At 38.4% G+C, this 23,178-nt stretch overlaps 1 protein-coding gene across 7 annotated transcripts in view; it reads left to right on the top strand.

Moving 5' to 3' along the window:
- The first annotated feature begins 992 nt into the window (after positions 1 to 992).
- Positions 993 to 23,178, top strand: part of HERC4 (HECT and RLD domain containing E3 ubiquitin protein ligase 4) — a 96,474-nt gene continuing 74,288 nt past the window's right edge. For 6 of the 7 annotated variants that reach the window (XR_010920659.1, XR_010920658.1, XM_067552612.1 and 3 more), the window contains exons 1-7: positions 993 to 1,431; positions 2,810 to 2,893; positions 4,281 to 4,560; positions 13,182 to 13,341; positions 16,049 to 16,125; positions 18,324 to 18,545; positions 20,726 to 20,817. Coding sequence is in view for 5 of the 7 variants with exons in the window: in XM_067552612.1 (XP_067408713.1) it covers positions 4,335 to 4,560; positions 13,182 to 13,341; positions 16,049 to 16,125; positions 18,324 to 18,545; positions 20,726 to 20,817 (777 nt within the window). In the remaining 2 variants the exon portion in view is untranslated. Of the gene's footprint in view, positions 1,432 to 1,988; positions 2,089 to 2,809; positions 2,894 to 4,280; positions 4,561 to 13,181; positions 13,342 to 16,048; positions 16,126 to 18,323; positions 18,546 to 20,725; positions 20,818 to 23,178 lie in introns of those variants that run through there. The other variant, XM_067552611.1, reaches the window with a different exon arrangement.

Genomic DNA, 23,178 nt, shown 5'->3' with positions numbered 1-23,178 from the left:
CTTGCAGATTGTTACTATTGGGAGGAGAAACTGAGGATAGCTATTTCTTGTTTGCAGTCCTAATTATTTACAAAGAAAGTACACAAAGTCCTCTTTCCCAGAACACAGTCAGAAACAAACGGGACAGTTTCTTCACTCACAGCTCCAAACCCCTTCCCAAACAGCACTCTGTCCCAAAAGTTCTCTATCCTTGCTTTCTCTCAGGGCTCCATTTCCAGTCCTCTTGCTGTGTCCGGGGCTCCCTTGCTGCCATTTCTGTGAACTCTTGTGATATTTCTGATGCTTCTCTCCCAAACAGTGCAGGAAAATGACAATACGTTAATTTTAATTTAAAATAACCCAAAAACCCACGGCATTACTTTAGTATACTATACTATACTTTACTTTAATAGTATAGTTATATGGTTATCTAGTTTATCAGTTCTTTTCCTCTGTAACCTGTGCAGTTTCAACCATTTCTTTAGGGCATCTATTGCATTATTTGAGTCCTGTGAATATTTGCTTCCATATTCATACATACTTTGAAAACTACAGGATATATATAGTACATCTGATTATGTTTGTTTTCATGGGCTTCTGGAAACTGTTATCTCCCTCAACAGCATCTTTAAGTAAGTGTTGACACAGGACGATTTTACAACCAGCCTATCTGACTGCACCTTTCTCTCTCACCATGATAATAATTTTGAGATTGTATCTTGAACATGTCAGAATCACATTTCTGGGACGGTCACCAGGACCCTGTCTTCTGCCTCTTTTGTCCGCTTTCACAGAGTCTGAGAAGTATGAACAAAACGTTGTTCAAAGGAAAGATCATTTGAAAGCGAGCTGCATGTTAAGAGTGTGTGTTTCAAGGGGGCTCTCAGAAGAGGCAGTGTGTGAGGCACTAGGGGGAGGCTCCCTGATTTCCGGATACAGTTTGCTCGCTTTACCAGCAGCTACTTATTCAAAGACCAACTCTGCAAACTCATCCTGGGCTCTGACCTCGCTCTTTCTGTGCGGGGCTGGGGCTGGTTACGTTAGGAAACGGGGCGAAGGGGAGGCCTCCCTGGCCGCTTTTCTCCCCTCGGGCCGAGTGGTAGCGGCGGGGCCAGTCGGAGCAGGCACTCTCCGCCGCGCTAGCCCCAGTGACTGAGGCGGGGGCCGGGGTGGGGAGGGGACAGATCAGATTGGAGGGCTGCGGCGGGCGAGCGAGTCCCCGGACCTCCTGTCGGTGCGGGAGCTCTCTCTCCCACTGCCATTCCCTCCCGGCCCCACGCGCGAGACGAAGCGCCTGCGCAGTGCGTTAGCGGGGCCGGCGGCGCTGCAATTGGGCCTGTCACTTCCTGCTGGTGCTCCCTCTGAGTCCGTCCTGGCTGCAGGGAGCCAGTTCCCCTGTCTCGGTGGGTCTCCGTGGGCCTAGGACGCTGCTCTCCCCGGCGAGTTCCACCGGTGCGTGACGCTCGTTAGTCGGGGCCTGGCGCTACCGCCGGGGCCCGTTAGGCCAGGGAGAGGTTGCGCTGGGGGGGCCAGGCCTGGCGTTTGGGGCTGGGCCCCCTCTGTAAGTGTGCGCTCGGGCCGGGGACGGCGTGTGGGGTCCGTGCTGGCCCCGACGCAAGGGGTGGCGGCTGAACTGCGCGTGCTGCCCCGGGTCGCGCTCGGTAGCGGCTGCGGATCCCTGCAGTGCCGTGCAGTCCCCCAGGGGAGTTAATGACGGAGCCTGCCTGAGTCACAGCGCACCGGGACCGGCGCCCTGGCCTGCGGCACGTACAGAGCGGGTCGGACCGGGCACCCATCTCCTCAGCCCTGCAGGCCGGCGGCCGGCCTTGCCCCTTTGGCGGCGTGGGCGGGACCCAGCCACTTTCACTTACGGCCCTAAATTGGGTTAGACCCGTGGCCGCATCTGATTGTGGGACCATGCTCCGCCGTGACTTTCTAATGCGCGGCAAGAGCTAGCGACCCGGGTGGGGACTCGCTTCTCTGGAGTGGCTGGTGTTTCGTTTCTTCCCTTATGCTGCGAGTGGGGCCGTTAGTATTGTGCACTTGGAGCAGACCTGAAAGACCCAAACTTCTCTGGACATTAAAAGGCTCCGGGGTTATGTTTGACAGGTAGGAGTTCGGATCAGCTGGCTTGCCCAAGATTTACTTGCCCCTAGGTGCTTTTATTGGTCCTTTGTGTGTAAACGGTAATGGAGAATTATAGTCTAAACTGTAGCCTTTGACGTCACTAGGTTTATGCAATAGTTTTTTCAGAGCTTTTCACTGTGTGTACAGCAAGTAAACATAATTCATTAAAGCATACTGGAAATTTCCAGGCTCTTCCTTTGGTCCCATCGTTTCTTGCTCTAGAAAATTAGGAGATGGCATCCCCCATTTCGTTCCTTGTCATTATTACACTGTTTTTGGTTGATGTCACCGTGAATAGTGACACGTACTTGAAAATAAAATGCATGGAGATTCATGATTACTTGCTAGAAAACAAATGCCTTTCAGAACCTTGGCTGGAATCATAATAGAAGTGCGGAACATTACTATTAGGTACTGAAAATCTCTAAATTTCTTAGATATTTTCCTGCAGAATAATAAATTTAGGGTTTACATTACATTTTGAGTTAAGTGAAAATATTAGAATACCTCTTTTCCTTTAAATTTATGTTTATTAGACTTGTGATTGTTCTATATTTTATAGCCTGTAGTAAAACTAATTAATTTGTGGATTCTCTTTTGTGTATGCTTTTTTTTCCTTTCTCACCAGCTGTGAAAGAGTACGTGATTGCGGAAACTTTGGATCCTTACACTTGTATATCTATTCAACTCCTTTGTGTTACAGGTTGAAACTTGTATTGCAGTCATTGATATGGATCTATAACTATGTCCGAAGTCAAGACATTTTGAGTGTCCTCTTCTGAACGTGGTAGGATAATACTTACTTTTCCCATAGAGTAACCTATCTATTTGGTTATGCTTTAACCTTCTGAGACAGATAAATTGATTCCACATAGGTTACTGTGATTGGGCTGTTCACAATCAGACCTTGAAAGCTGATGTTCTGATTTTTGCACATTGACCTTTGGTAAAATAAATGGTTTTCTCTGTTATCCTTGTCCATAATTTCATCCCTCTTCACTGTTATGCAGCATTCCATGTGGTAGTTGGTGACTGCATTTCAGTAACTATGTGTGATGCTGTAGTTATATAGTTTGTAAAGCACGTGAGGATCTTTCAGGATGTTATACTGTGTAAATGTACCATATATATTGAATATTCCATTCTTCAGTCATGCTATTTTGATTACAGTGTTTATTGATGAAAAATCACTGCGATTTTTCATCAATAATGTTTTTAGATTCTGTTTTGAAAATATGGGGAAATTCCTCTTTCTGTGAAATTGGTATTGGATTTTTTGTTGTTTTAAAATCACAAATGTTTCAAATAAAATTGGAAACCAAAAAAGAGAGAGAAATGTTCCATTGTTTCCTCTCAAAATCTAGCTGTAGTTTCAGTACAAACATTTAAAAATGGGATCCAGGCATTAGGGAGCAGTGATGGATGAGCTTGTGTCCATAAATGCAGCTTAACAGAGTGCATTGAAAGAAGTGGATGCCATCCGTGGGCCCTAGTTTATATTGTGATTTGCGTGGGGGGACAGTTGTACTAATGTGAAGTCCCAGAGAAATGCACATTAACAGAACAGTCTTATCTGCATGAATCAGAGTTTCAGGATCATGGTCTAGATTCTGATTAATTAAAAAAAAAAAAAAAAACTTTAAAATTTTGAAGTGTCAAGAGACTCAGACTTGGTTAAATATTATAATTATTGGCACATCAGTATATATACATATACAACTTGATAGAACATCGTAGAAGTTTTTAAAGGGCTTTGGCAATTTAAATGTAGCCCAAATTGCAAATTGTCAAAATAAGCTTTTATAAAACAGAAGACTAGAAAATGTTAAAAACCTTTATAAAATGTTCAAGAAAATGCCAATGGAAATGGTTATTTTAAAACCAATAGATGTTCCTGTGCAGTGTTTGAAATCTAAATACTGCAGCAGTGATAGTGAATGTGACTTCATAAATTATCTGTCTCCAAGGCGAGAGTAATGCACAAAGTAAATAAAGAGCTTAGAGTGACAAGTAAAATGGACTTTTAGAAGTCTTTCAGTTTGTTATCAAATAATCTGTTTTATGGAAAAACAAATGTTTGTTTATATATACTTTTAAATTTTGTGGTGTGCTTTAAGTATTGTCTCCTTCATAATGGTACTTCATTTATTTTTTCCTGAACACCGTCACAAAAGGAACATTTTGAACAGTGAAGTTGGAAGATCTTTCTCATCAAGAGAACTGGAAACATGTTGTGCTGGGGAAATGCATCCTTTGGACAACTTGGATTGGGTGGAATTGATGAAGAGATTGTATTAGAACCCAGAAAAAGTGACTTTTTCCTAAATAAAAAAGTTGAAGATGTAGGATGTGGACTCAGACACACTGTTTTTGTCCTGGATGATGGGACTGTGTATACGTGTGGATGTAATGATCTAGGACAATTAGGGCATGAAAAATCCAGAAAGAGACCAGGTAAGTTAAAAGTTATGAAGAATGGATTTTATGTGTATATTATTTTTAACTTTGGTTACCACATTTAGACCTCAGATCTGGAAACATATTTACTTGTGCTTAACTTTTTGCGTGTGAGTTAGTCCCGAGCACATGCATGTTTGCAGGATTGGGACTTTAAAGATTCCCTTTTTATAATTTTGATTTTTGTACTTCTGTTTCATTTAGTAGAAAATAGGAAGTGTATTAAATCCTGTGAAGTTATATAATTACCCAACCTAGCCTAACTGATTGCATTTTTATAAAATGTTGTCTGCCACTTAGCTTAATTTTTCTTTCTTAATTTCAGGCTATTATGATGTGCACCTAAAGTGACTTTATTGGTTGTATATAGATGCGTACAATTATTATGTCATTTCTTAGCCATCACTTCTCTACATTGTACAAATCTAGTAAACGTTATTTTTAATAAGTATATATTTTAAAATAGCCTATGTCATCTTGGCATGTCCTAGACTTTAAGGCCACAAGGGACTATAACGATTATCTAGTCTGACCTGCACATTGCAGGCCTTAAAACCTTAGGTCTCAATCCTGCAGATTGCTCTACATAGGTGGACCTCTGTCTCTTGTCAAAGGGTCTGCATGTGGATGTGGGGGTCCCCTCTGATGGAACAATTTTTAGGTTAAGGATCTTAGGTTCCTTAGTTTATACATCCCAGTGTTACTCTTCTGAACTCTTCTTGGTTTTTGTTTTTCAGAAGCCTCATTTCACCTGGTTAAGTTCCAGTTGTTTGTCATGCTTAGATCTTTCTATAATATTCCCTAAATTAAAAAAACTTTCATTTATTATAATTTTCTGTTGACTTCTGTTTCTCTAACAACTCTGTATCTTGTAATTTTAATTCTGTTCCATAAAGCTTGCCATTCCCCTTCTCTCTGTTGGCTGGCACGGTTGGTACATGCATGCTATACTACTTTCTCAAGGTCATGCTAAAATGTTAAATATTAGATTCAAGACTGACCCTGTGGAACTCTGTTTGGTACCTTTTTACAATTTCATACCACAGGTTTATAGTCTTAGCCATTTATGTGTTAATATATAGTATACTTACCCAGATAACATTATATTAGTGAGATTGTCTACACCAGTGTTTCTCAATTGGTGTTCCGCGGACCTGGGGTTCTGCGGGAACCCTGTTGGGGTTCCGCGAGAAAGTGACATCGCGCCGCCGAGAGCAGCTGTTCTCCGTGCCGCCAAAAAAGGGAAGATGTCTCGGACTTTTCAGCGGAGGGTATCGAGTATGAGTGTAATTTCCCCACGAAGCCTAAAGAGTTCCGCGGGGAAATTTAATTGAGAAACACTGACCTAGTTGTTTGTATATAATTTGCTTATTTCGACATTTTTTTTGGCCCCATATGTAAAAATACTGTTAAGAGTTTGGGGAGTTCCGCAATTATTTATCGAGTTCAAAAGGGTTCTGTGGCCAAATTTAATTGAGAAACACTGGTCTACACCATTGAGATTGAACTACACCATTGTGAAAATTAATTTTGTTTAATATATGGATGATAACTGTTTATATACTAAATAATTATCTGTTAGGACAATGGATCGTGGCACTCTAATTTTCCAATTACATGACAAACTATACTAATTTTCAGTGTCTTCCTCTGTGCACAGTCCTGAACACCTGAAATTCCTTCTTTTGAATAGTTTCCTGTTTTATATGTTTCTGATTTTTGTTGTTGTTCTAAATTTAAATTATTTTATATTGTGAAGTGCCAAAACACCATGGGCAGGTTCTTAAAAAGTATGTTGATGGTGTCCATGGAAGAACCTGAGCTATACGTTTGAAAGTGAAAAACGTTTAAGCTGAATCTTTTGAGGAAATAATTTAGTGTAATTCACTGTACTTCATCGGTCGGGCTTCATTTAAAAAAAAATTGCATTATGGTTACAGTCCAAGTATACACAATATGCAGTGCCCCTCTCACACACACAAAGAACTGCAACAACACACCATGGTTTCAGATGTTGGAGGCAAAGGTGGAGGTTCTTCAATATAGTGCAAACAGCAAACATAGAGCAGCATCTGAAGATTGGTGTAATGTTTAACTAGGGCTACATACACACTGACAGTGCCAAATTCGCCACCATTTGATCGATTCCCCTCCCCCGATCGATTGAGCGGCAGTGAAGACATGCTCAGTCGATCTATTAAGACCACCTCCAAAAAAAGCTTAGCGCTGCGTCGATGGGAACACATTTCCCGTTGGCACAGTGCAGTGAAGACGGCACACTAAAGGGAAGGTATGAAGTTGGTGGGAGTTAAGCAAGCTACTATTTGTAGCTTGTGTAACTCTTGTTGACTGCTGTCGAATTTTGCCGGCAGTGTAAACCTCCCCTTCATTGTCGTCTTTCATATAACTAAAGGTGTCCTAAATGTTAAGCCTTCAAGTGAGAAACAGTCTGGACGAAACCCTAAACTCTGAGATGAGTCAGTAAGCGTTAAATATCTCCTCTCCTTGGTGGCTGAAGAAACCATAGAATACAGCATGAGCCAATGTGGTCTGTCTTGTGGCAGTTGGAGGGGAGGCAGGACCTTGGGACCTAGCACAGCTATTTGTGCCCCAGTGTAGAACCACTGTATCTATAGCTGTATGAATCCTTCAGCCGTTTCATTGGCATGGGTGATGCAACATCTGAGGGGGATCATGTAGAGATGTTCCTTAACCTGTGGGAGGTAGATTTATTTTTTACTTGATATCCCCTGTGAGCAGCTGGGTTACTAGGACTATGAAGATGGTTTGGCCAGCAGTCTGTAAACATGCAACTGTTTAGGAGACAAATAGCTTTTATTTTCTAACTAGCCACTATTGTGATGTGAAGATAGTTTGTTTTTGTTTTAAATAATTAATTAGAAAAAAATGAAATTTCTGAATAGTATGTCCTGAATGTTTTAAAAAAAACTGCTCTTTGGGGTTTTTTTTATAAAGGGCTTTCATCTTCCACAGGAAGAGTCTTCTAGATAAGCCTAGGAGCCACAGAGCCACACAAATTCAGGCTCATTCCTTCGTCCTTTCCTGTGCATGGTCCTGCTTATAACTTCTGCATTTTCATATCAGTTTTGCTGCTTCTGTTAGTGGCAAACACGCTCTTGCAGGGACTGTGGAGAAGTATGTGCACTGAGCTCTGTCTGCAGTAGTAGTACATTCTACTGCCAGACAGTGGAATTGACTATGCATAAAGAGCTGTCAAATGCACAAGGTGAACAAACTGGATACAGAAAAATATTTTGTTCTAATCTTTGTCAGCTATAGTAATTGTAGAAGTTACTTGTAACAACAAGAGATACAAAACTTTCAAATGGATATGTGATTTTCAAATAGATTATGTCCCTCTATTGTGTAGTGTCTTTATTTAGAAAATTAGGGTTGCTTCATAAATTGCTTTCTAGATTGTTGATATTTAGCTTTTTAAAACTAAGTAATTTTTTATTAAAAAAAAAAATTAGTAAGTGAATATTAAATTGATTAACTCAAGCTTCACTGTAATTTTAACACGTACTTTAATTGTGGGAAAGCATTTGCTGGCATGAATTTGCATCTTAATTAAGCAAGAACAGTGGTTCTCAACCCGAGGCCCGGGGGTCAAAAGTGGCCTGCAGGGGCTTTCAGAGTGGCCCGCCACTCCCCTCCTGCTGGCTGCAGAAAGGAGCTGCTGCCTAAGGACCCAGGTAGAGCGCATTTTCATGTGGGTATGAGATCAGTGCAGGCTCCTTGCTGTAGCCAAGGGGATGGGAGTTCAGTGCTCCCCTCCCTCTGGCTGTTGCATGGAGCATAACAAAGCGCTCCGCCTAGGTCCATAGGTGCTGAGGTCTCTGCTGGAGCCAGAGGGAGGGGAGATCAGCGCTTCACTCCCCCAGCTCCAGAAGAGAGTAAAGCGCTCTGTCTGGGTCCCTAGGTGCTGGTGTCCTTGCTGGAGCCAAAGGGAGTGGAGCACTTCCTTGGCTGCAGCAGGGGAGCCACTGCCACCAGGAAGAAGAGAGCTCAACTCCTTCTGTCTGGCTGCTGGTGGGTGGGTGGGTGAGGGTGGTGGGCGGCTTCTCACAGAGAATGGTGTCCCTTCAGGGTTGTAAAAATGATATCTGTGGCCCTCAAGCCAAAAAGGTTGGGAATCACTGAGCTAGAAAGATCTGACTTTTGTGAATTATCATAAATGTATTCAGATCTTAATAGCTGTTCAATCTTGTCCAAAAAAAGACACAATTCGAAGTCCATTTTGAAGACTCAGATTGAAAATAGCATGCTTGCAGTAGACATTTTTGTTATCTTCGAAAAATTAACTGACCTGCGGCCTTTATTGCCTTTGTATGCAAAGCAGCAAAATGTGACAATTGTCTTTTAATCAGATTGGAATTAATACGAAAGGAAGGAAGTTTCCATGCTGAGATTGACTTTTAAATTGTAGAATTTTAAAAAATATGGTGTACCAGAATGCTTATGCTGCTTTAAAAAGATCACGTTTTATGAGATTTTTTTATGGCACCCATCACTGTTTTATCTGAGTCTGTTCATGTCATGCCTAAATTATAAACCCTATTATGTTAATCCATAGATCATTGACAATAGTTTGTAAGTGAGAGGTTGTGTAACTAAATTATGATGTACATTTTATTATGAGATATATAGCTATATAAATAGTCTTTAAAAATATAGTTAAAGCATGCACTGTGTGATGTGTGTGCACAGTAATTACTTACTGAACCTTCAGAATCTTTGTCATTTAGTTTGAAAATAAACCAAATTTACAAGTTCATGCACTAGTGCACAAATTATGTTTTTAAAGGATATAGTCAATTGCTTTAGGCACCTAAATGTATCTGTTTTAGGGGCTGCTGCATGACATTTTCCTCTTATGAAGAAAAGTGAATTTGTGAGGCTCTGTTTAACAAGCATCTGTTGGAGTTGAGAAGGGGTTTGAAAGTAAGCTGTTTCTAGTTTTTAAATAATTTAAATACCCCAAATTACTGAAGAGTATGAAGGGTATATCAAATTGTGCATGTTTTGAAATATTAAAAAAAATCTGGTCTGAGTTTTGTGCGGACTGAAGCCTTAAACCAAGTTATAATTTCCTCTTGGTGTTCCTATTTATAATAGGAATAATTATAGGTCCTTAATACTAGCAATAACTTCTTTCTCAGTGGTGCCCAGTTATGTGTTATGTAAAGGAAAGGCCATGCAGTATGTGTAGCAGGGTCTCCTGCTTGAGTGGTTCATGGTAAAACATAGCTGTGTAGTAGTAGTTGCATGATCTCCCAAAGGGAGTCATTCTTTAAGGATTTAGGAGGGCTTTAAATAGATTAGTTGTTATTCTTAGTTGTTCTGTCTTTTGTATCGTAATCTTTCCTTATGTGGAAAGGAGTGCTGCTGTGAGCTTTGGGAAGATCACAGGACCCTTTCCCTGAAATAGTTGCTTACACCTAAATAACTAGTTCATTTTGCCTCCAGTGGTAGTGAAGCTGGACACCAGACCAGCAGGATAGTTTGACAGCATAAGAACTGCAAACTGTTCTTTCATTTCTGCAACCCTTTAGCACTTAGTGCTGCAAGCTCTTGGATTTGTCTGAGGTTGTCAGAATAAAAAGCTTCAGTTTTAGTGGCTGTCTTTTTTTGTGATTAGTAGTGGGTTTCAATCATGTCACCAAACTGAATTTTTAAATTAGGAGCAAGCATGAGCATGAAATTTTCAAGCTATTTCTGTGTTGCATCGTTTTTTCCCCCGAGCTCCTATTTTCTTTTTATCTTCCCCCTGTTTGACTCTATTTAGAAAAAGACCAGATCCCTGAAATATTGGTCTGCCTCTGCCTCTTTGGCAGTACAGGAAATGCTTAGAGTAAAGCTACATTTACCATTCAGATTATTTTTATATTCTGTAGAATGCCTTGTGTGAGGGGAGGGAAAAGGCAAGAAAGTGATTTCCTGAGGGACTCCAGGATCTGGGGCTTTAAGAAAAACACAACATTTTGGAAAATTACACTTCAGATGTTCAACAATTCTGTGTGCTTCAATTTTTGGGTGCCTGATTTGACATCTTGCATCTGATTTTTCAGAGCTGCTGAGGAGTCACAACTTTCATTTAAGTCAGCACTTTAGAAAATTGAGTATAAAGTGTCTGAAAATGCACACAATTCATGGACACTTAGGAAAATTTTGGTCTTAATGACATGACTCTGATATTCTTCCCTCACAACATTGTTGAAGTTGAAATGAAAATTTCTGGAAGTTTTTGAACACAAGAAATTAGAGAGGAGGAAAATAGTTGCATTTTTTAAGTTCATAAATGCTACGGAAAGCAATTTCTATTATCTTTGATTCCTTTTCTTAATATTATGGTTTTCCTTATGTCTTCTCCTTTAAAGTGATGTTAAGAGATTAAAAACATCTATCTTAAAACATATGCCTTACCTGTACTTCTACTACCATAAATTATTAAAATATGAAGAATTTTTTAAAATATCATTTAGTCTTAACTGTTCATGCTGTTTTAGTTTTTTACACTTCACTTTGCTTGGAAAATAAAAGGACAACTCAGTTTCACTTTACGGTTCTCATACAGTAGTACAGTGCTGCAGTTTTTGGGTTATTAATGCTTGAATCCAATCAGAACTATTATAATTGAAATTTTAAAATAATTTAAATACCTTGAATGATCTTTGAAAACCCAAAACTTCTCTTCTAATAGATTCTGTGTCCTTTCAACCACGTCCCAAAGTTTGGCCCTGAAACCATTAACGGTCGCCTATCAGCTGTTGCAATGTAATCTTTCTCAGTCTATTATTAATTCCCAGTTTATGAAAACGATATTTTCAAATTTGTATTTTTGTATATTTTTGCCAAACTGCCCAGTTTCTGAAGTTTTGCTATTGTATGCATGGGGATATAGCTTATTTGACCAGCACAAGTGCAGACTTTGAGTACACCCAAACATATCTGAAGATATGCACAGAGTACGGGCAAATAGCAGATTAACAATGGAGTCTTACATCCTGAGGTATTTAATTCACTACATGTTTTTCAGAGGTTTGCTGTTTGTGTCTGTGTGTAGAATTTAGCTTTTAGGCCCTGATTTTACTGTGCATGTGTGCAGAAGACCACCCATGTGGAGCCCATTGCAGGATGGTGGTCTTAGTCTGTAACCTGCTTTATTGTGCCTTGCTATTAAAGGACTTTTCTGTAATAATAATAATAATATATAATAATCAGTAAATAGTAGAATGTTTTCCTCTTACATAATGTCTATACATTTAATCATTCAGTAATAATCAACTTAATGTTAATTGAGACTGCATTCATTTTCTTAGATTTTAAGGTTAGCAGTGAACTGTTACCATCATCCTGCATTTTCTGATGCGTTTCTGATGCATTTTCTGTTAATGTGCCCTCATTGTAACAATAATTTAATCCTGGACACTGCCCATATGGGATAATGGGGTGTCAGACTTGCTCTTGTTGGATTGTTACATCATTAATATTAAATGAAGGTATTTGAGCATGCTTTTAGACTCATTTTCCATGATATTTCATTTAATGTTTTGTTTTGTTCAACATCTTCATTAATGATCTGGAGGATGGGGGAGATTGCACCCTCAGCAAGTTTGCAGATGACACTAAGCTAGGGGAAGTGGTAGAAACTGTGGAAGGTAGGGATAGAATACAGAGACCTAGACAAATTGGAAGATTGGGCCAAAAGAAATCTGATGAGGTTCAACAAGGACAAGTGCAGAGTCCTCCACTTAGGAAGGAAGAATCCCATGCACAGCTATAGACTGGGGACCAATGAGCTGGGCAGCAGCTCTGCAGAAAAGGACCTGGGAGTTACAGTGGACAAGAAGCTGGATATGAGTCAGCAGTGTGCCCTAGTTGCCAAGAAGACTAATAGCATATTGGGGTTGCATTAGTAGGAGCATTGCCAGCAGATCAAGGGAAGTGATTATTCCCCTCTATTTGGCATTGGTGAGGCCGCATTTGGAGTATTATGTCCAGATTTGGGCCTCCCACTACAGGAAGGATGTGGACAAGTTGGAGAGAGTCCAGCACAGGGCAACAAAAATGATTAGGGGGCTGGAGCACAGGACTTATGAGGAGAGGCTGAGGGAACTGGGCTTGTTTAGTCTGCAAAAGAGAAGAATGAGGGGGGATTTGATAGCAGCCTTTAACTACCTGAAAGGGGGTTCAAGGGAGGATGGAGCTAGGCTGTTCTCAATGGTGGTAGATGACAGAACAAGGAGCAATGGTTCAAGTTGCAGTGGGGGAGGTCTAGACTGGACATTAGGAAAAAGTTTTTCACTAGGAGGGTGGTGAAGCACTGGAATGGGTTTCCTAAGGAGGTGGTGGAATCTCCATCTTTAGAGGTTTTTAAGCTGTGACTTGACAAAGCCCTGCCTGGGATTATTTAGCTAAGGTTAGTCCTGCTTTGAGCAGGGGGTTGAACTAGATGACCTCCTGAGGTCCCTTCCAACTCTAACCTTCTATGATTCAGTGATTAATATCTTAGTATTCAGTGGCTGGAAAGGAAATTTTTTTTGTTTAACTGTAATATATTAGAACATAATTTCTTTCCTCTTTAACTTTTGTAGAGCATGTTGGTGCCCTGGATGCCCAAAATATTGTAGCTGTTTCATGTGGAGAAGCCCACACACTAGCATTAAATGACAAGGGCCAAGTATATGCTTGGGGTCTTGCTACTGATGGACAGCTTGGCTTGCCTGGAACAGAGGAATGTATCCGAGTACCCAGGTAAAAAAAAAAAGTGATCAAAGTAAAATTTCTGTGCATATTTTTAAAGTAAACTTGTTACACTGAAAGACGTGTAAGTGAAACTGCTCAAACCATTCCATAATTAATTATTTGTCAAGTAATTCTTTAAAGTATAGAAGTTACTTGACATTCGTGGAACCTGATGATATTAATTTTTATTACCTCCTCCCTAGTCAGTCAGTGGGTTCTTGATAATATGCACACTTGGTAGATTAATACATTGGAAGAGAAGGGTGGATGTTTTCAAAACACAAATTAAGATAAGCAGATGCTACTGGCTTTTATTTTTAAAACAGTTGGAGTGAACTAAGCTATTAGGATCTTACAGGGTTTTTTTAATGGTCATGTGGCTAAAGAAAATGGATGTGTGTGCAGTTTGATCGTTATTCTAATTTTATCCCTGAAGTGCTTAGTTGACTAGGAATAATATACCTTCAGGTTATGGTGTGAAAGTGTGTGCTGCCTCCCCCCTCCCCCCGCATGAAGGGGTTATGCTTGCTTTGCATCTCTACCAAATGGTCCTTATTAACGTAAGAAGTATTTTCGGTATACCTTATGTCCCGATCCAGCAAATGCTTTAACTTTACTACCATGAGTAGTTTTAATGAAATCATGGTAGTAAAGTTAAATTCATGTATGTATTAGCAGGATTGGTTTCTTAATCATCACTGTCAAGCTATCTGGAGTGGCTCAAAACTGTGAATACCAACCTCAGGTAGACTGTTAAGAAGCCAGTGCACAAACCTCAAACTGATTGTGAGTACTGTACATAAGATTTCATCAATGAAGCATCGAGAGTAAACTCTTCAGGCACTTTAACAGCCTACCATGGAGTCACAAACAGTTCTGTTGGGTACTCTTGGTCTATTTTGCCACCCGTGTAAGCTTGCCTTTGTGATAGATGGTCACTCGCACCAAAAATCACCACAATATTTAGGCTACTCTGAATCCCAAAGGACTGGTCACTTACCCCAGATCAGTTCCACTTAAGATCTTACACCAAAGACAATGCTTATAGCCAATCCTATAATAAATCAACTAAAGATTTATTTAATAAAAAGAAGAAATCAGTTATTTACAAGGTTAAAGTAGATAAATATACACATACCAATGAGTTAGTCTTAGGTTTCAAAAGGTAATAGAAACTGCTGTAATATGCAATCTCTATATGTCCTTTAGGGCCAACCTAGGCTAATCAGCTGAGGATCTGGTGTATGCTTTGAAATTTTGCCCTCTCAAAGTCTAAGCAGCATAGAGATACAGTTTCTTCTTGTTGGGTATTTTTATTCTCTTCCTCCAGAGGTTCAAGCCAATGGGATTAGTTCACCCACATGTCTCCTGTTCATGGGTATACGGGAGGAATGCAATTAACAAAGTATTATTTGATGCTGCACAATGGCTCATTTGGTTTCAGTGGGCCTTCTTGGTGGGTAGGACGTAACACCTTCTGTAGGAAGCCAGCATTTTACATTAATTAATGCTCTTCTCATGTTTGATGACTGAGGACTTGTCTGCACTTACAGCACTGCAGAATGCTTAGTGAAGATGCTACTTAAGTTGATGGGTGAGCTTCTTCTGTTGGAGTAGGTACGCCACCGCCATGAGAGGCAGTAGCTATGTCTACAGGAGAAGCCCTCCCATTGGCATAGCTCTGTCTACACCAGTGGTTAGGTCGGTATAACTATGTCGCTCAGAAGTGTGGATTTTCCACGCCCCTAAGTGACATGCTAATACCAACATAAGTTTGTAGTGTAGGCCAGGGCTCATAGAGTTACAGAGGATTACAATGCATTTTTATGATATGAGGTACAGATGTTATAACTGAGATTACTACATGCAGCATCCTACAAGCATTTCATCAAGTATAAACATATTCTTATCAATTTAATATCTATAGTAACAATGCTAACACACATGTGAGCCAAATTGGTTTCCAGATATGTGTTGGTCAATGTTCAGGTGAGGCCTTGGTGCTTTGGCATGAGCTGGCAACTGGCCTGCCAGCACCACAGTCACAGCATTAACTTAAAACAAATGATTGGACTTATTTCATGCATCTTTATATACATGTATGGCTTTTTTGTGTAAGATTAGGTGAGCTATTTGACCTGACAAACAAGCTATATTCTTAGGGTGAAATTTTGGCCCCACTGAGTGCAGTTTCAAAACTCCCATTCATTGCAATGGGGTCAGGATTTAACCCTCACATTCAGATATATGTGATTTAAGGGGAAAATAATCTGATCCTTGTAAACCAATTGGAATTATTTGGGAGCCAAAAAGTTGTATTAATGTGGTGAAGAAGAAAACATTTTAAAGCTTTTATTAGATCTAGGAGGCTAGAGTCTTTTGCATCTCCCTTTCAATGTTAGATCTTAAGGTGGATGACATCCTTGTCCCCCTAGGGCCTTGAAACAAACAAAGAAGTCCTAATTCTGTAGAGGAACCTCTGTTTTATTAATAAAACTCAGTAACAAATTTCTGTGGGTTCCAGCTAGCCAAAACCTTGGATTAATATTTTGTAATTTACAAATAATAGATGTTTTATAATATTTAAACTAGGTTCAGCCCTACTTTTGTTGAAAGGTTTAACTCGCATTTCTGAATTATTCCTCCTTCAGGTGTTGTGCTGTTTCATAGTGCCTAGATCTAGTGGTCTAATTCCTTCTCTTTTTTAATCCCATAGAAATATCAAAAGCTTATCAGATATCCAAATAACGCAGGTTGCCTGTGGTTACTGTCACTCCCTTGCACTCTCAAAAGGTAAGTAAACTTGTTCTGAAGTATTCATGTGAATTCCTGTTAGGTAATTCAAAAGGTTTTACAGAATAATTTTTTTAATAAGGAACCACATTTTAAAATATATCTCCAAGGTACCTTTGAAGCTATGCCATGTTCCACCTTGTATTGCCTTACCTATGTCACCTTTTTATTAAAAAAAAAAAAAAAAAGTATTCTGAAGGTTATACTTCATATTTATTATAAAAACATACCTCTGTCCTGATAGCCCTGTAATTATTTTGGAGAACTTTCTTTTTAATAAATGTTATAATATGGATGTATAGCCATCTAATTAATGAATCTTTGACAATCCATATTTCTCTGCTACTCTCTAATTGAAATAGGGTTAAAAGAAAATAATGAAATTAATGTATAACAAGTCTCCAAAATACATAGTTGTTTTACTGATGTTCTTTGAGAGTATTATGGGAATCAGAATGTGAAAATCCAATTTCTCACTTGATCTTGATGAATAAGAACATTTTATAGAACATTTATATTATGGCAAAGGTTAAGGTTTTGTCACGGGCAATAAACAGAAATTCATGGAAGCCCATGACCTGTTCCTGACTTTTACTAAAAATAACCATGAAAATGAGGTTGTTGGGGAGATGAGAGCTCGAGCTCTGCTCCAAGAGATGAACCAAGCCCACCACAGGAATTCTGGGCCCCAGAGCAGAACAGTCCCCTCCTATCCTGCTTCTTCTGCCCACAGTCCACCCCAGGCCTTGCACCTGCTCCACCCCCTCCCCTACTCGCTGCTGTGTCTCCTCCCCCTCCCACCAAATTGCTCAGGCATTGGCGGTGGATATAATAGGCCAGGGGAAGCTAAGCCTCCCTGGTGCAGCTGCCATTCCGCTACCATATGTCTGGGTCATGGAGGCCCTACCTCTTCCTTCTTCCACTCCACCACTACTCGTTGTGTGCTGTCCGTGGTGAGGCTCAGAGCTCCTTGGGTGCTGGGGCTTGGGGCTTCTCTGGGTGCTGGCTGTGGTTTGGGCTGCAGCCTGCCAGCAAAAGTGGGGGGTGGGGCTTCAGGCGGAAGGAGAGTGTCTAGTGTGGCCCTGTAGGTGTGAGAAAGAGAGGGAGTTTTGTACTAAGTAGAGTTCTGGATGCAAACAATTCCCCCTTCAAGGTGGGAGACATGAAAGCAGCATCCAATAACATTGTTTGGCCTGTAGAGACGTCATAGGGAAGGATGCATTATATGATTAAACTTAGGTCTAGGCCACAGTGCATCCCAAAGTAATATTCCCGTATGATTCCCAAACAGGCCCATCTGTCATGGTCTTCAGTGGAACATTTCAAGCCCTGAACCTCCTGCATGGTCCTCTGGTATTTTGAATGGTGTCATCTAAGCCTGCTCAGAGTAGGTCTAGTCAACCACTGTATTTAAAAAGCTCATAACCCATCCATTCTACAGCTTTGCAAGGTTGCTGACATGGGTGGAGTTGAAAAAGTGTTAGCAATGGTGAAAAATTTGTGTAAAACTTCCCTACTGTAGAGGACAAGGCTGCTATATGTGTATAGATAAATATTTCTAAATTGAGCCAGTAAAAGGGTGAAGTAATGACCTCTCTAAGTAATTGGATAAAATTTGAAACATTGTAATATTTACTGAAAGGGCTTCAAAACATCATATGATAACTCTTTTCTTAAACTAACCAATAGGTGCCATCTGTTGGGGATAGTAGAATAAGTTACAGAATGGTGGTTCGTGCTGTAAATAATCATTTCAGTAGCAAAATTATTGAATTTATTCCAGACTAATTACAGCAAAAATTGTGTTCATTTTAATGGCTTTTTTAATAAGTGATGGAAGTACTTACTGTTCCATTTCCAGCTTAATGGACAAGGCTAATAACTAGCTGGCACTGCTGATGTGAAAAATGTTAAGTGCAGCCTTGAAGTTTTGTTATTGACTTAAATATTATTTTCAAATTGGTCCAACTACTGGATTTGACTTCAGTCTTCAAATTACAATCAGTTTTGGTTTTGAAAGAGCAAATCAATAATAATCTCTGAACTACTGAAATTATTTGAATTTCAAATGCCCTTTATAAAATACTCTAGCTCTGTTACATTTCTGTCCTTTTTGCTAAAGAGAGTGAATACTCTTTTAAATGATGTTTTAAGGTATGTTGATCCTACGTCATCTTACATCTTTTTATCTTTAACAGGAAGTGAAGTTTATTCCTGGGGACAGAATAAATATGGCCAACTGGGTATAGGTTATGAATTTAAAAAGCAGACTTCACCTTATCTGATTAAATCTTTACTGGGAATCCCTTTTGCGCAAATTGCAGCAGGAGGAGCACATAGTTTTGTACTAACTCTTTCTGGAGCCATTTTTGGATGGGGACGTAACAAATTTGGTCAACTTGGTCTTAATGATGAAAATGGTGAGTAGTTATTACTTCAAAATATTTCACACCTGAAGTCTTTATTTGTGGCTCTACCTTGTACTCAGTGTCTTGGAATAGTCTTCAAATTGGAATTTGGAATTTTTGCCAGTGTCATTGAATAGCAGGGTTATATAAACATCCTGGTCCTGTTAATTCAGTGCGTAGTTTTACATTCACCATTGCTTGGGCACCTTGAGATTGAGTTTGCAACTAAAAACCCAAGACAGGCTTTCCTCTTGACAGACCAAGGGTGTATTATAAATTAGCAAGTAAGACCTTGACTCTGCTAGCATTTACATACATGCTTAGCTTTTATCAAGTAAGTACTCCCATTGAAGTCAGTGGGACTAATCAACTGTTCAAGTGTTTGTGCGACTGGGACTAAAGTGGGTAACCTGTGGGTTTTTTTGCCTACTCCAGAATGAGGTCAGGTGTAACTGTGGAAATGGGACGGATCATCCAGACAGTGCTGTCAGATACTGTTCATGAGAGCTGAAGTCATAGTTACGTACAAAAGAGAAAATAGAAAAGATACTGTCTCATTGCTTCATGGTAAAAGCTCATACTGATAAAATTGTCCTGTAATTCTGCTGAGTCCCTTTCCCTTCCTATTTATGTATGAAAAAATTTTACTTTCGACTCTCATTATTTTCTTTTTAACCTTTCCTTTGCTCTTTTAAATTAATTGAACAAGAATGATTCTGTCAAGTTATTTAGAACTTGAACTATCTACCTTTTGGTAAATAATCACATTTTCTGAGACTGATTTTAATCTGTGCAGTCTTATTAGACAATAGCGTATATGGACAAATTTTTACATATCCTTTTCATTATATATTTGCCTTGTCTTCTCTCCCCCAACCACCTCTTCAGGGACTGGATTAATTATAAAATATTTCCTCTGGTTGGTCTGTTTGTTTAGTAGTGATTCAAAAACAAGCTATTTGATGAGGAAAAATTAACGTCCATCTCTCTTAATAGGATTTGCCAAATAGTTTTGGGCTATTAGGTTTTCTCAAGTTTCAGGGCTTGTAGTTATGAGTGTATCATGGCATATATCTGCATATAGACAATTTAGTGCTAATTACCATGTGTAAATTAATCCTACAGATGCAGAATTTATAAATTACCAAATTTCACCTCAGACATCTTGTTCTGATTTCATCTAATTATGTTTGGAACTGGCTAATGAGGCAGTGAATATGGAAATGATGGTGTGTGTTAGTTCCATGTTAGGTGGAGAACGGAAAGATGTATAATTATCTAAAATTTCTCAGTAGAAAATGCAATAAATTGAAACTTATTTCTGAATTAATAGTTTTAAATATGGTTGCAGTTTTTTTAATGGGAAAATTAGAAAGAGCCAAACTGGTTTTTAGTGGTCACGTTTTCACATTTAATCAGTCTGGTGGAGAATGATAAATCACATTGTTTTCAAATTTCATAGCCTTTGTAGATGTTCTTCTTTAGAATCCATATTACCCCATTTTTATCAGGCACTGTCTATTAATAAAGTATACATTTTTAATGTACAGAAAATTATTCTTAAAGTTATACAATTGTCAGTGTACATTAACAATATTAAAGAAATGTTTAAGTTAGCAAATTTTCACTTGTAGATGGCATTGCTGTTTTATTTTGTTATATCTGCAGGGAGATTAACCTCTGTCTCTAATATTAAAATGAACTCTAACATGGCCTATCACTATAATATTATTTAATGTGCTGCATATAAACATTTTTCAACCCCTGGAGTGTGCAAATTCAATGTAATAATTGCAATTTATTTCTGTACACTTCACTTTAAAAAAATCAAATTAACATTTTTCACCATCTAAAACACATGTATTTGTATTTGCTTTGTATTTCATTTATTTGTGGAATAAATTTCATGAGCCATTCCCTATAATTTTAAGGAATGTAATCCTTTGCTTGTCAAAATGCAGGATGAATATATTTTTATACAATGTTTCTATATGGTATAGAAACTTAATGCCTCTGTATTTTGAGTTCTCTTACAATTTTTAATTCTGTAGGTTAATAAATTTGGGCTAAAAAGAAGACTAATTTTGAAAGTTAAATCTGGAGACAAAGCTCTTTGCTGCCGCTTCTTTTTCAAAGCACTTGTTAAATGTACTGACTTCATAATGTGACCAACTTTTAATTAAAACTTTCAGACAGGTATGTTCCTAATCTGCTGAAGTCACTAAGATCTCAGAAAATTATTCACATCTGTTGTGGAGAAGATCACACTGCTGCTCTTACAAAGGTATACTACTTAAAGTACTGTCTGATTTGTTAATTTTCAGTACTTCATGTAGCAATTAACAATGCTCTTTTAATGTCTCTAAATGCAGTATTCGTATTTCTTAAAAGTTGGATGGATAAAATACACCCTGTGAAATCATGATAATAGCAGGAGAAAGGTTAAACATTTCCATCAAGATCCACATTTTACAAATTGTGTAGGCCATATCTATATTATGAGTGCTACAGTGGCACAGTTTGATGCTGCAGCTATGCTGCTTTAGCACCATAGTGTAGATGCTCCCTGCAGTGATTGAAGGGTTTTTTCACAATCCTGAGCAATTTAGCTGTATCAATCTAATTTATAAGCATAGACGAGCTTCAGTCTTGTATCTGGCTCAGTTTTACTAAAGATGAATTTGCAATATTTTATGTTATTAAAAACTCTTTGTGACCATGACATCGTTTATGGCATTATTTAAACTATGCAGTAGTTGAGTTTTATATTGAGTGCACTACTCTAAATACGAACATAAACTTCTGAGCTAGATGGTTTTATTTTTTACTGCATTGGTCATAAAATTTTCATTGGCAAAGTTAATTCTAAATTAGGTTATACGGTTGGGGGATTTATTTTAATTTAGCGGAATATTGCTTGTAAATAGTATTTAATGAGCAGTAGTGGAAATTGTCCTAAATTATCCCCAGAGTTACTCTGTGCAAGCAGTTACAGTACGAGCTTCCTTCGGGGTTTTACCAATAGCTTCAACCCTGTCATGAGGGCATGTTAATTTAATTTGAGGGCGTGTTAGTTTAATGTCACTGTAGCTCAATCCTTTACAGAGATGAGTAACTGAATCAAAATAAAATTTATAGCATTGGAACACATAACTTTGTAACTGACACTTACTCCTTGGTTGATACGTTTAAGGTCGTTATTTATTGTAGCCTCTTTTCTTTTTGAGGTTTGGTAAATTTTTAGAAGAAACTAATTTGAGTGCACCATTTCTACCATTTGCTGGAATAGTTTCTTGTACTTCATTTCATGATGAATTGTATCTATCAACTGTCCATTGATCAAAAGTGCCTTCGTTATTTTGTGGCATGCAGAGGAGTGCAGGGAGGGCTTACATTAAATGATAATATGAAACTGACTCTCTTCTCTTGCTTCCTCTATGTTGAATTTGCATTACAATTAAACATGTGGTTATTAACTAGTATATGTGTTAATACTGTGACATTTTCTTTTGTTTAGCAGCCTTTACTGAATTTGCTTTTATTAATCATGTAAAAACTCCTATTATACAGGATCTGGATAAGTGAATATACCAGCCCTTTCAGTAGTTTTTTCTGTTTTGTGAACAATGCATTCAGAGTATATAATAATGAAGAACTTGTGATTTTTTTTCAGGGAAAACTTGTACAGTTTGTTTCAACTGCAATAATTTCATTGCTTAAAGGGCTACACCAGTAATAATCAACCTGTTTTTGAAAAAATGCCGATTATATTTTGTGTGACACTGTTTTGATTTTCACATGGAAAGTTGTTGTTATTTAAGGGAGTTAAAGGGGCATGGTCAACATAAATGTGGCCAAATTTTTTTTGTATAAATCAGTTTATAGAAAACTTTCAAATAGAAATCTCAGCATAATTATAGAAAAAGACATCCAATAAAAGTAATTGTTTATGAATAAACATTACCCTGCAGTGTGTGAAACCTAATATTTGAATCACTTTAGTCCTGAAATTGAAACTGATTTCACTGATATTTACCATCCAAATTGAGATGTGCACAATATAAAGTCATGAGCAGTAAACTGTATTTTAAACTTTCCTTTTACTAATGTATTAATAGTAAGATAGATAAATCATATTTACAAGAAGTTTAAGTTGACTCTGTTCCTTTAATTAAAGTGAATGAATTAACATAATTTATTTACTGTAAATACTAAAACTAATACAATTTTTATGTAGCCCCTTCAGCCCAGCAATCCCTCTTCGTTTTGTATGTTGCAAAATTAGGGTCTTAATATATTACTGTGGGTGGAGTAACTGGTTTTATGTGAGAGTATTTTAAAAGCCCTTCCAGAATTTAGAAGTACCTGGCACTGTTTATTCTAATTCAGTGAATGGGGCTGTTTTTCTCAGCGGATGATGCCATTTTAATGACGATTTCCAGCAGAGATCCAGTCTGGTGCAGAGTAGAATTGAAAGAATCAGCTTTACAATTTGAAAGTATTTGAATATGGAAATTTTCACAGTTGTTGTAAGGTAAGTTGCATAACTTTAAAAAAATATTTTTTAACAACATTCTTCTGTTAAGGTTTTTGGTTAATTTCCTGTCAAATTAATCAAAAACCTTTTTTTAAGTAATTGAACTTG

The sequence above is a fragment of the Emydura macquarii genome, unplaced genomic scaffold (assembly GCF_026122565.2).
Source record: "Emydura macquarii macquarii isolate MOO-44397 ecotype Brisbane River unplaced genomic scaffold, CSIRO-AGI_Emac_v2 contig_1390, whole genome shotgun sequence".
NCBI classification, from domain to species: domain Eukaryota; kingdom Metazoa; phylum Chordata; order Testudines; family Chelidae; genus Emydura; species Emydura macquarii.
The sequence above is the reverse complement of the archived record's forward strand: the minus strand, read 5'-3'. Positions and strand labels throughout refer to the sequence as shown.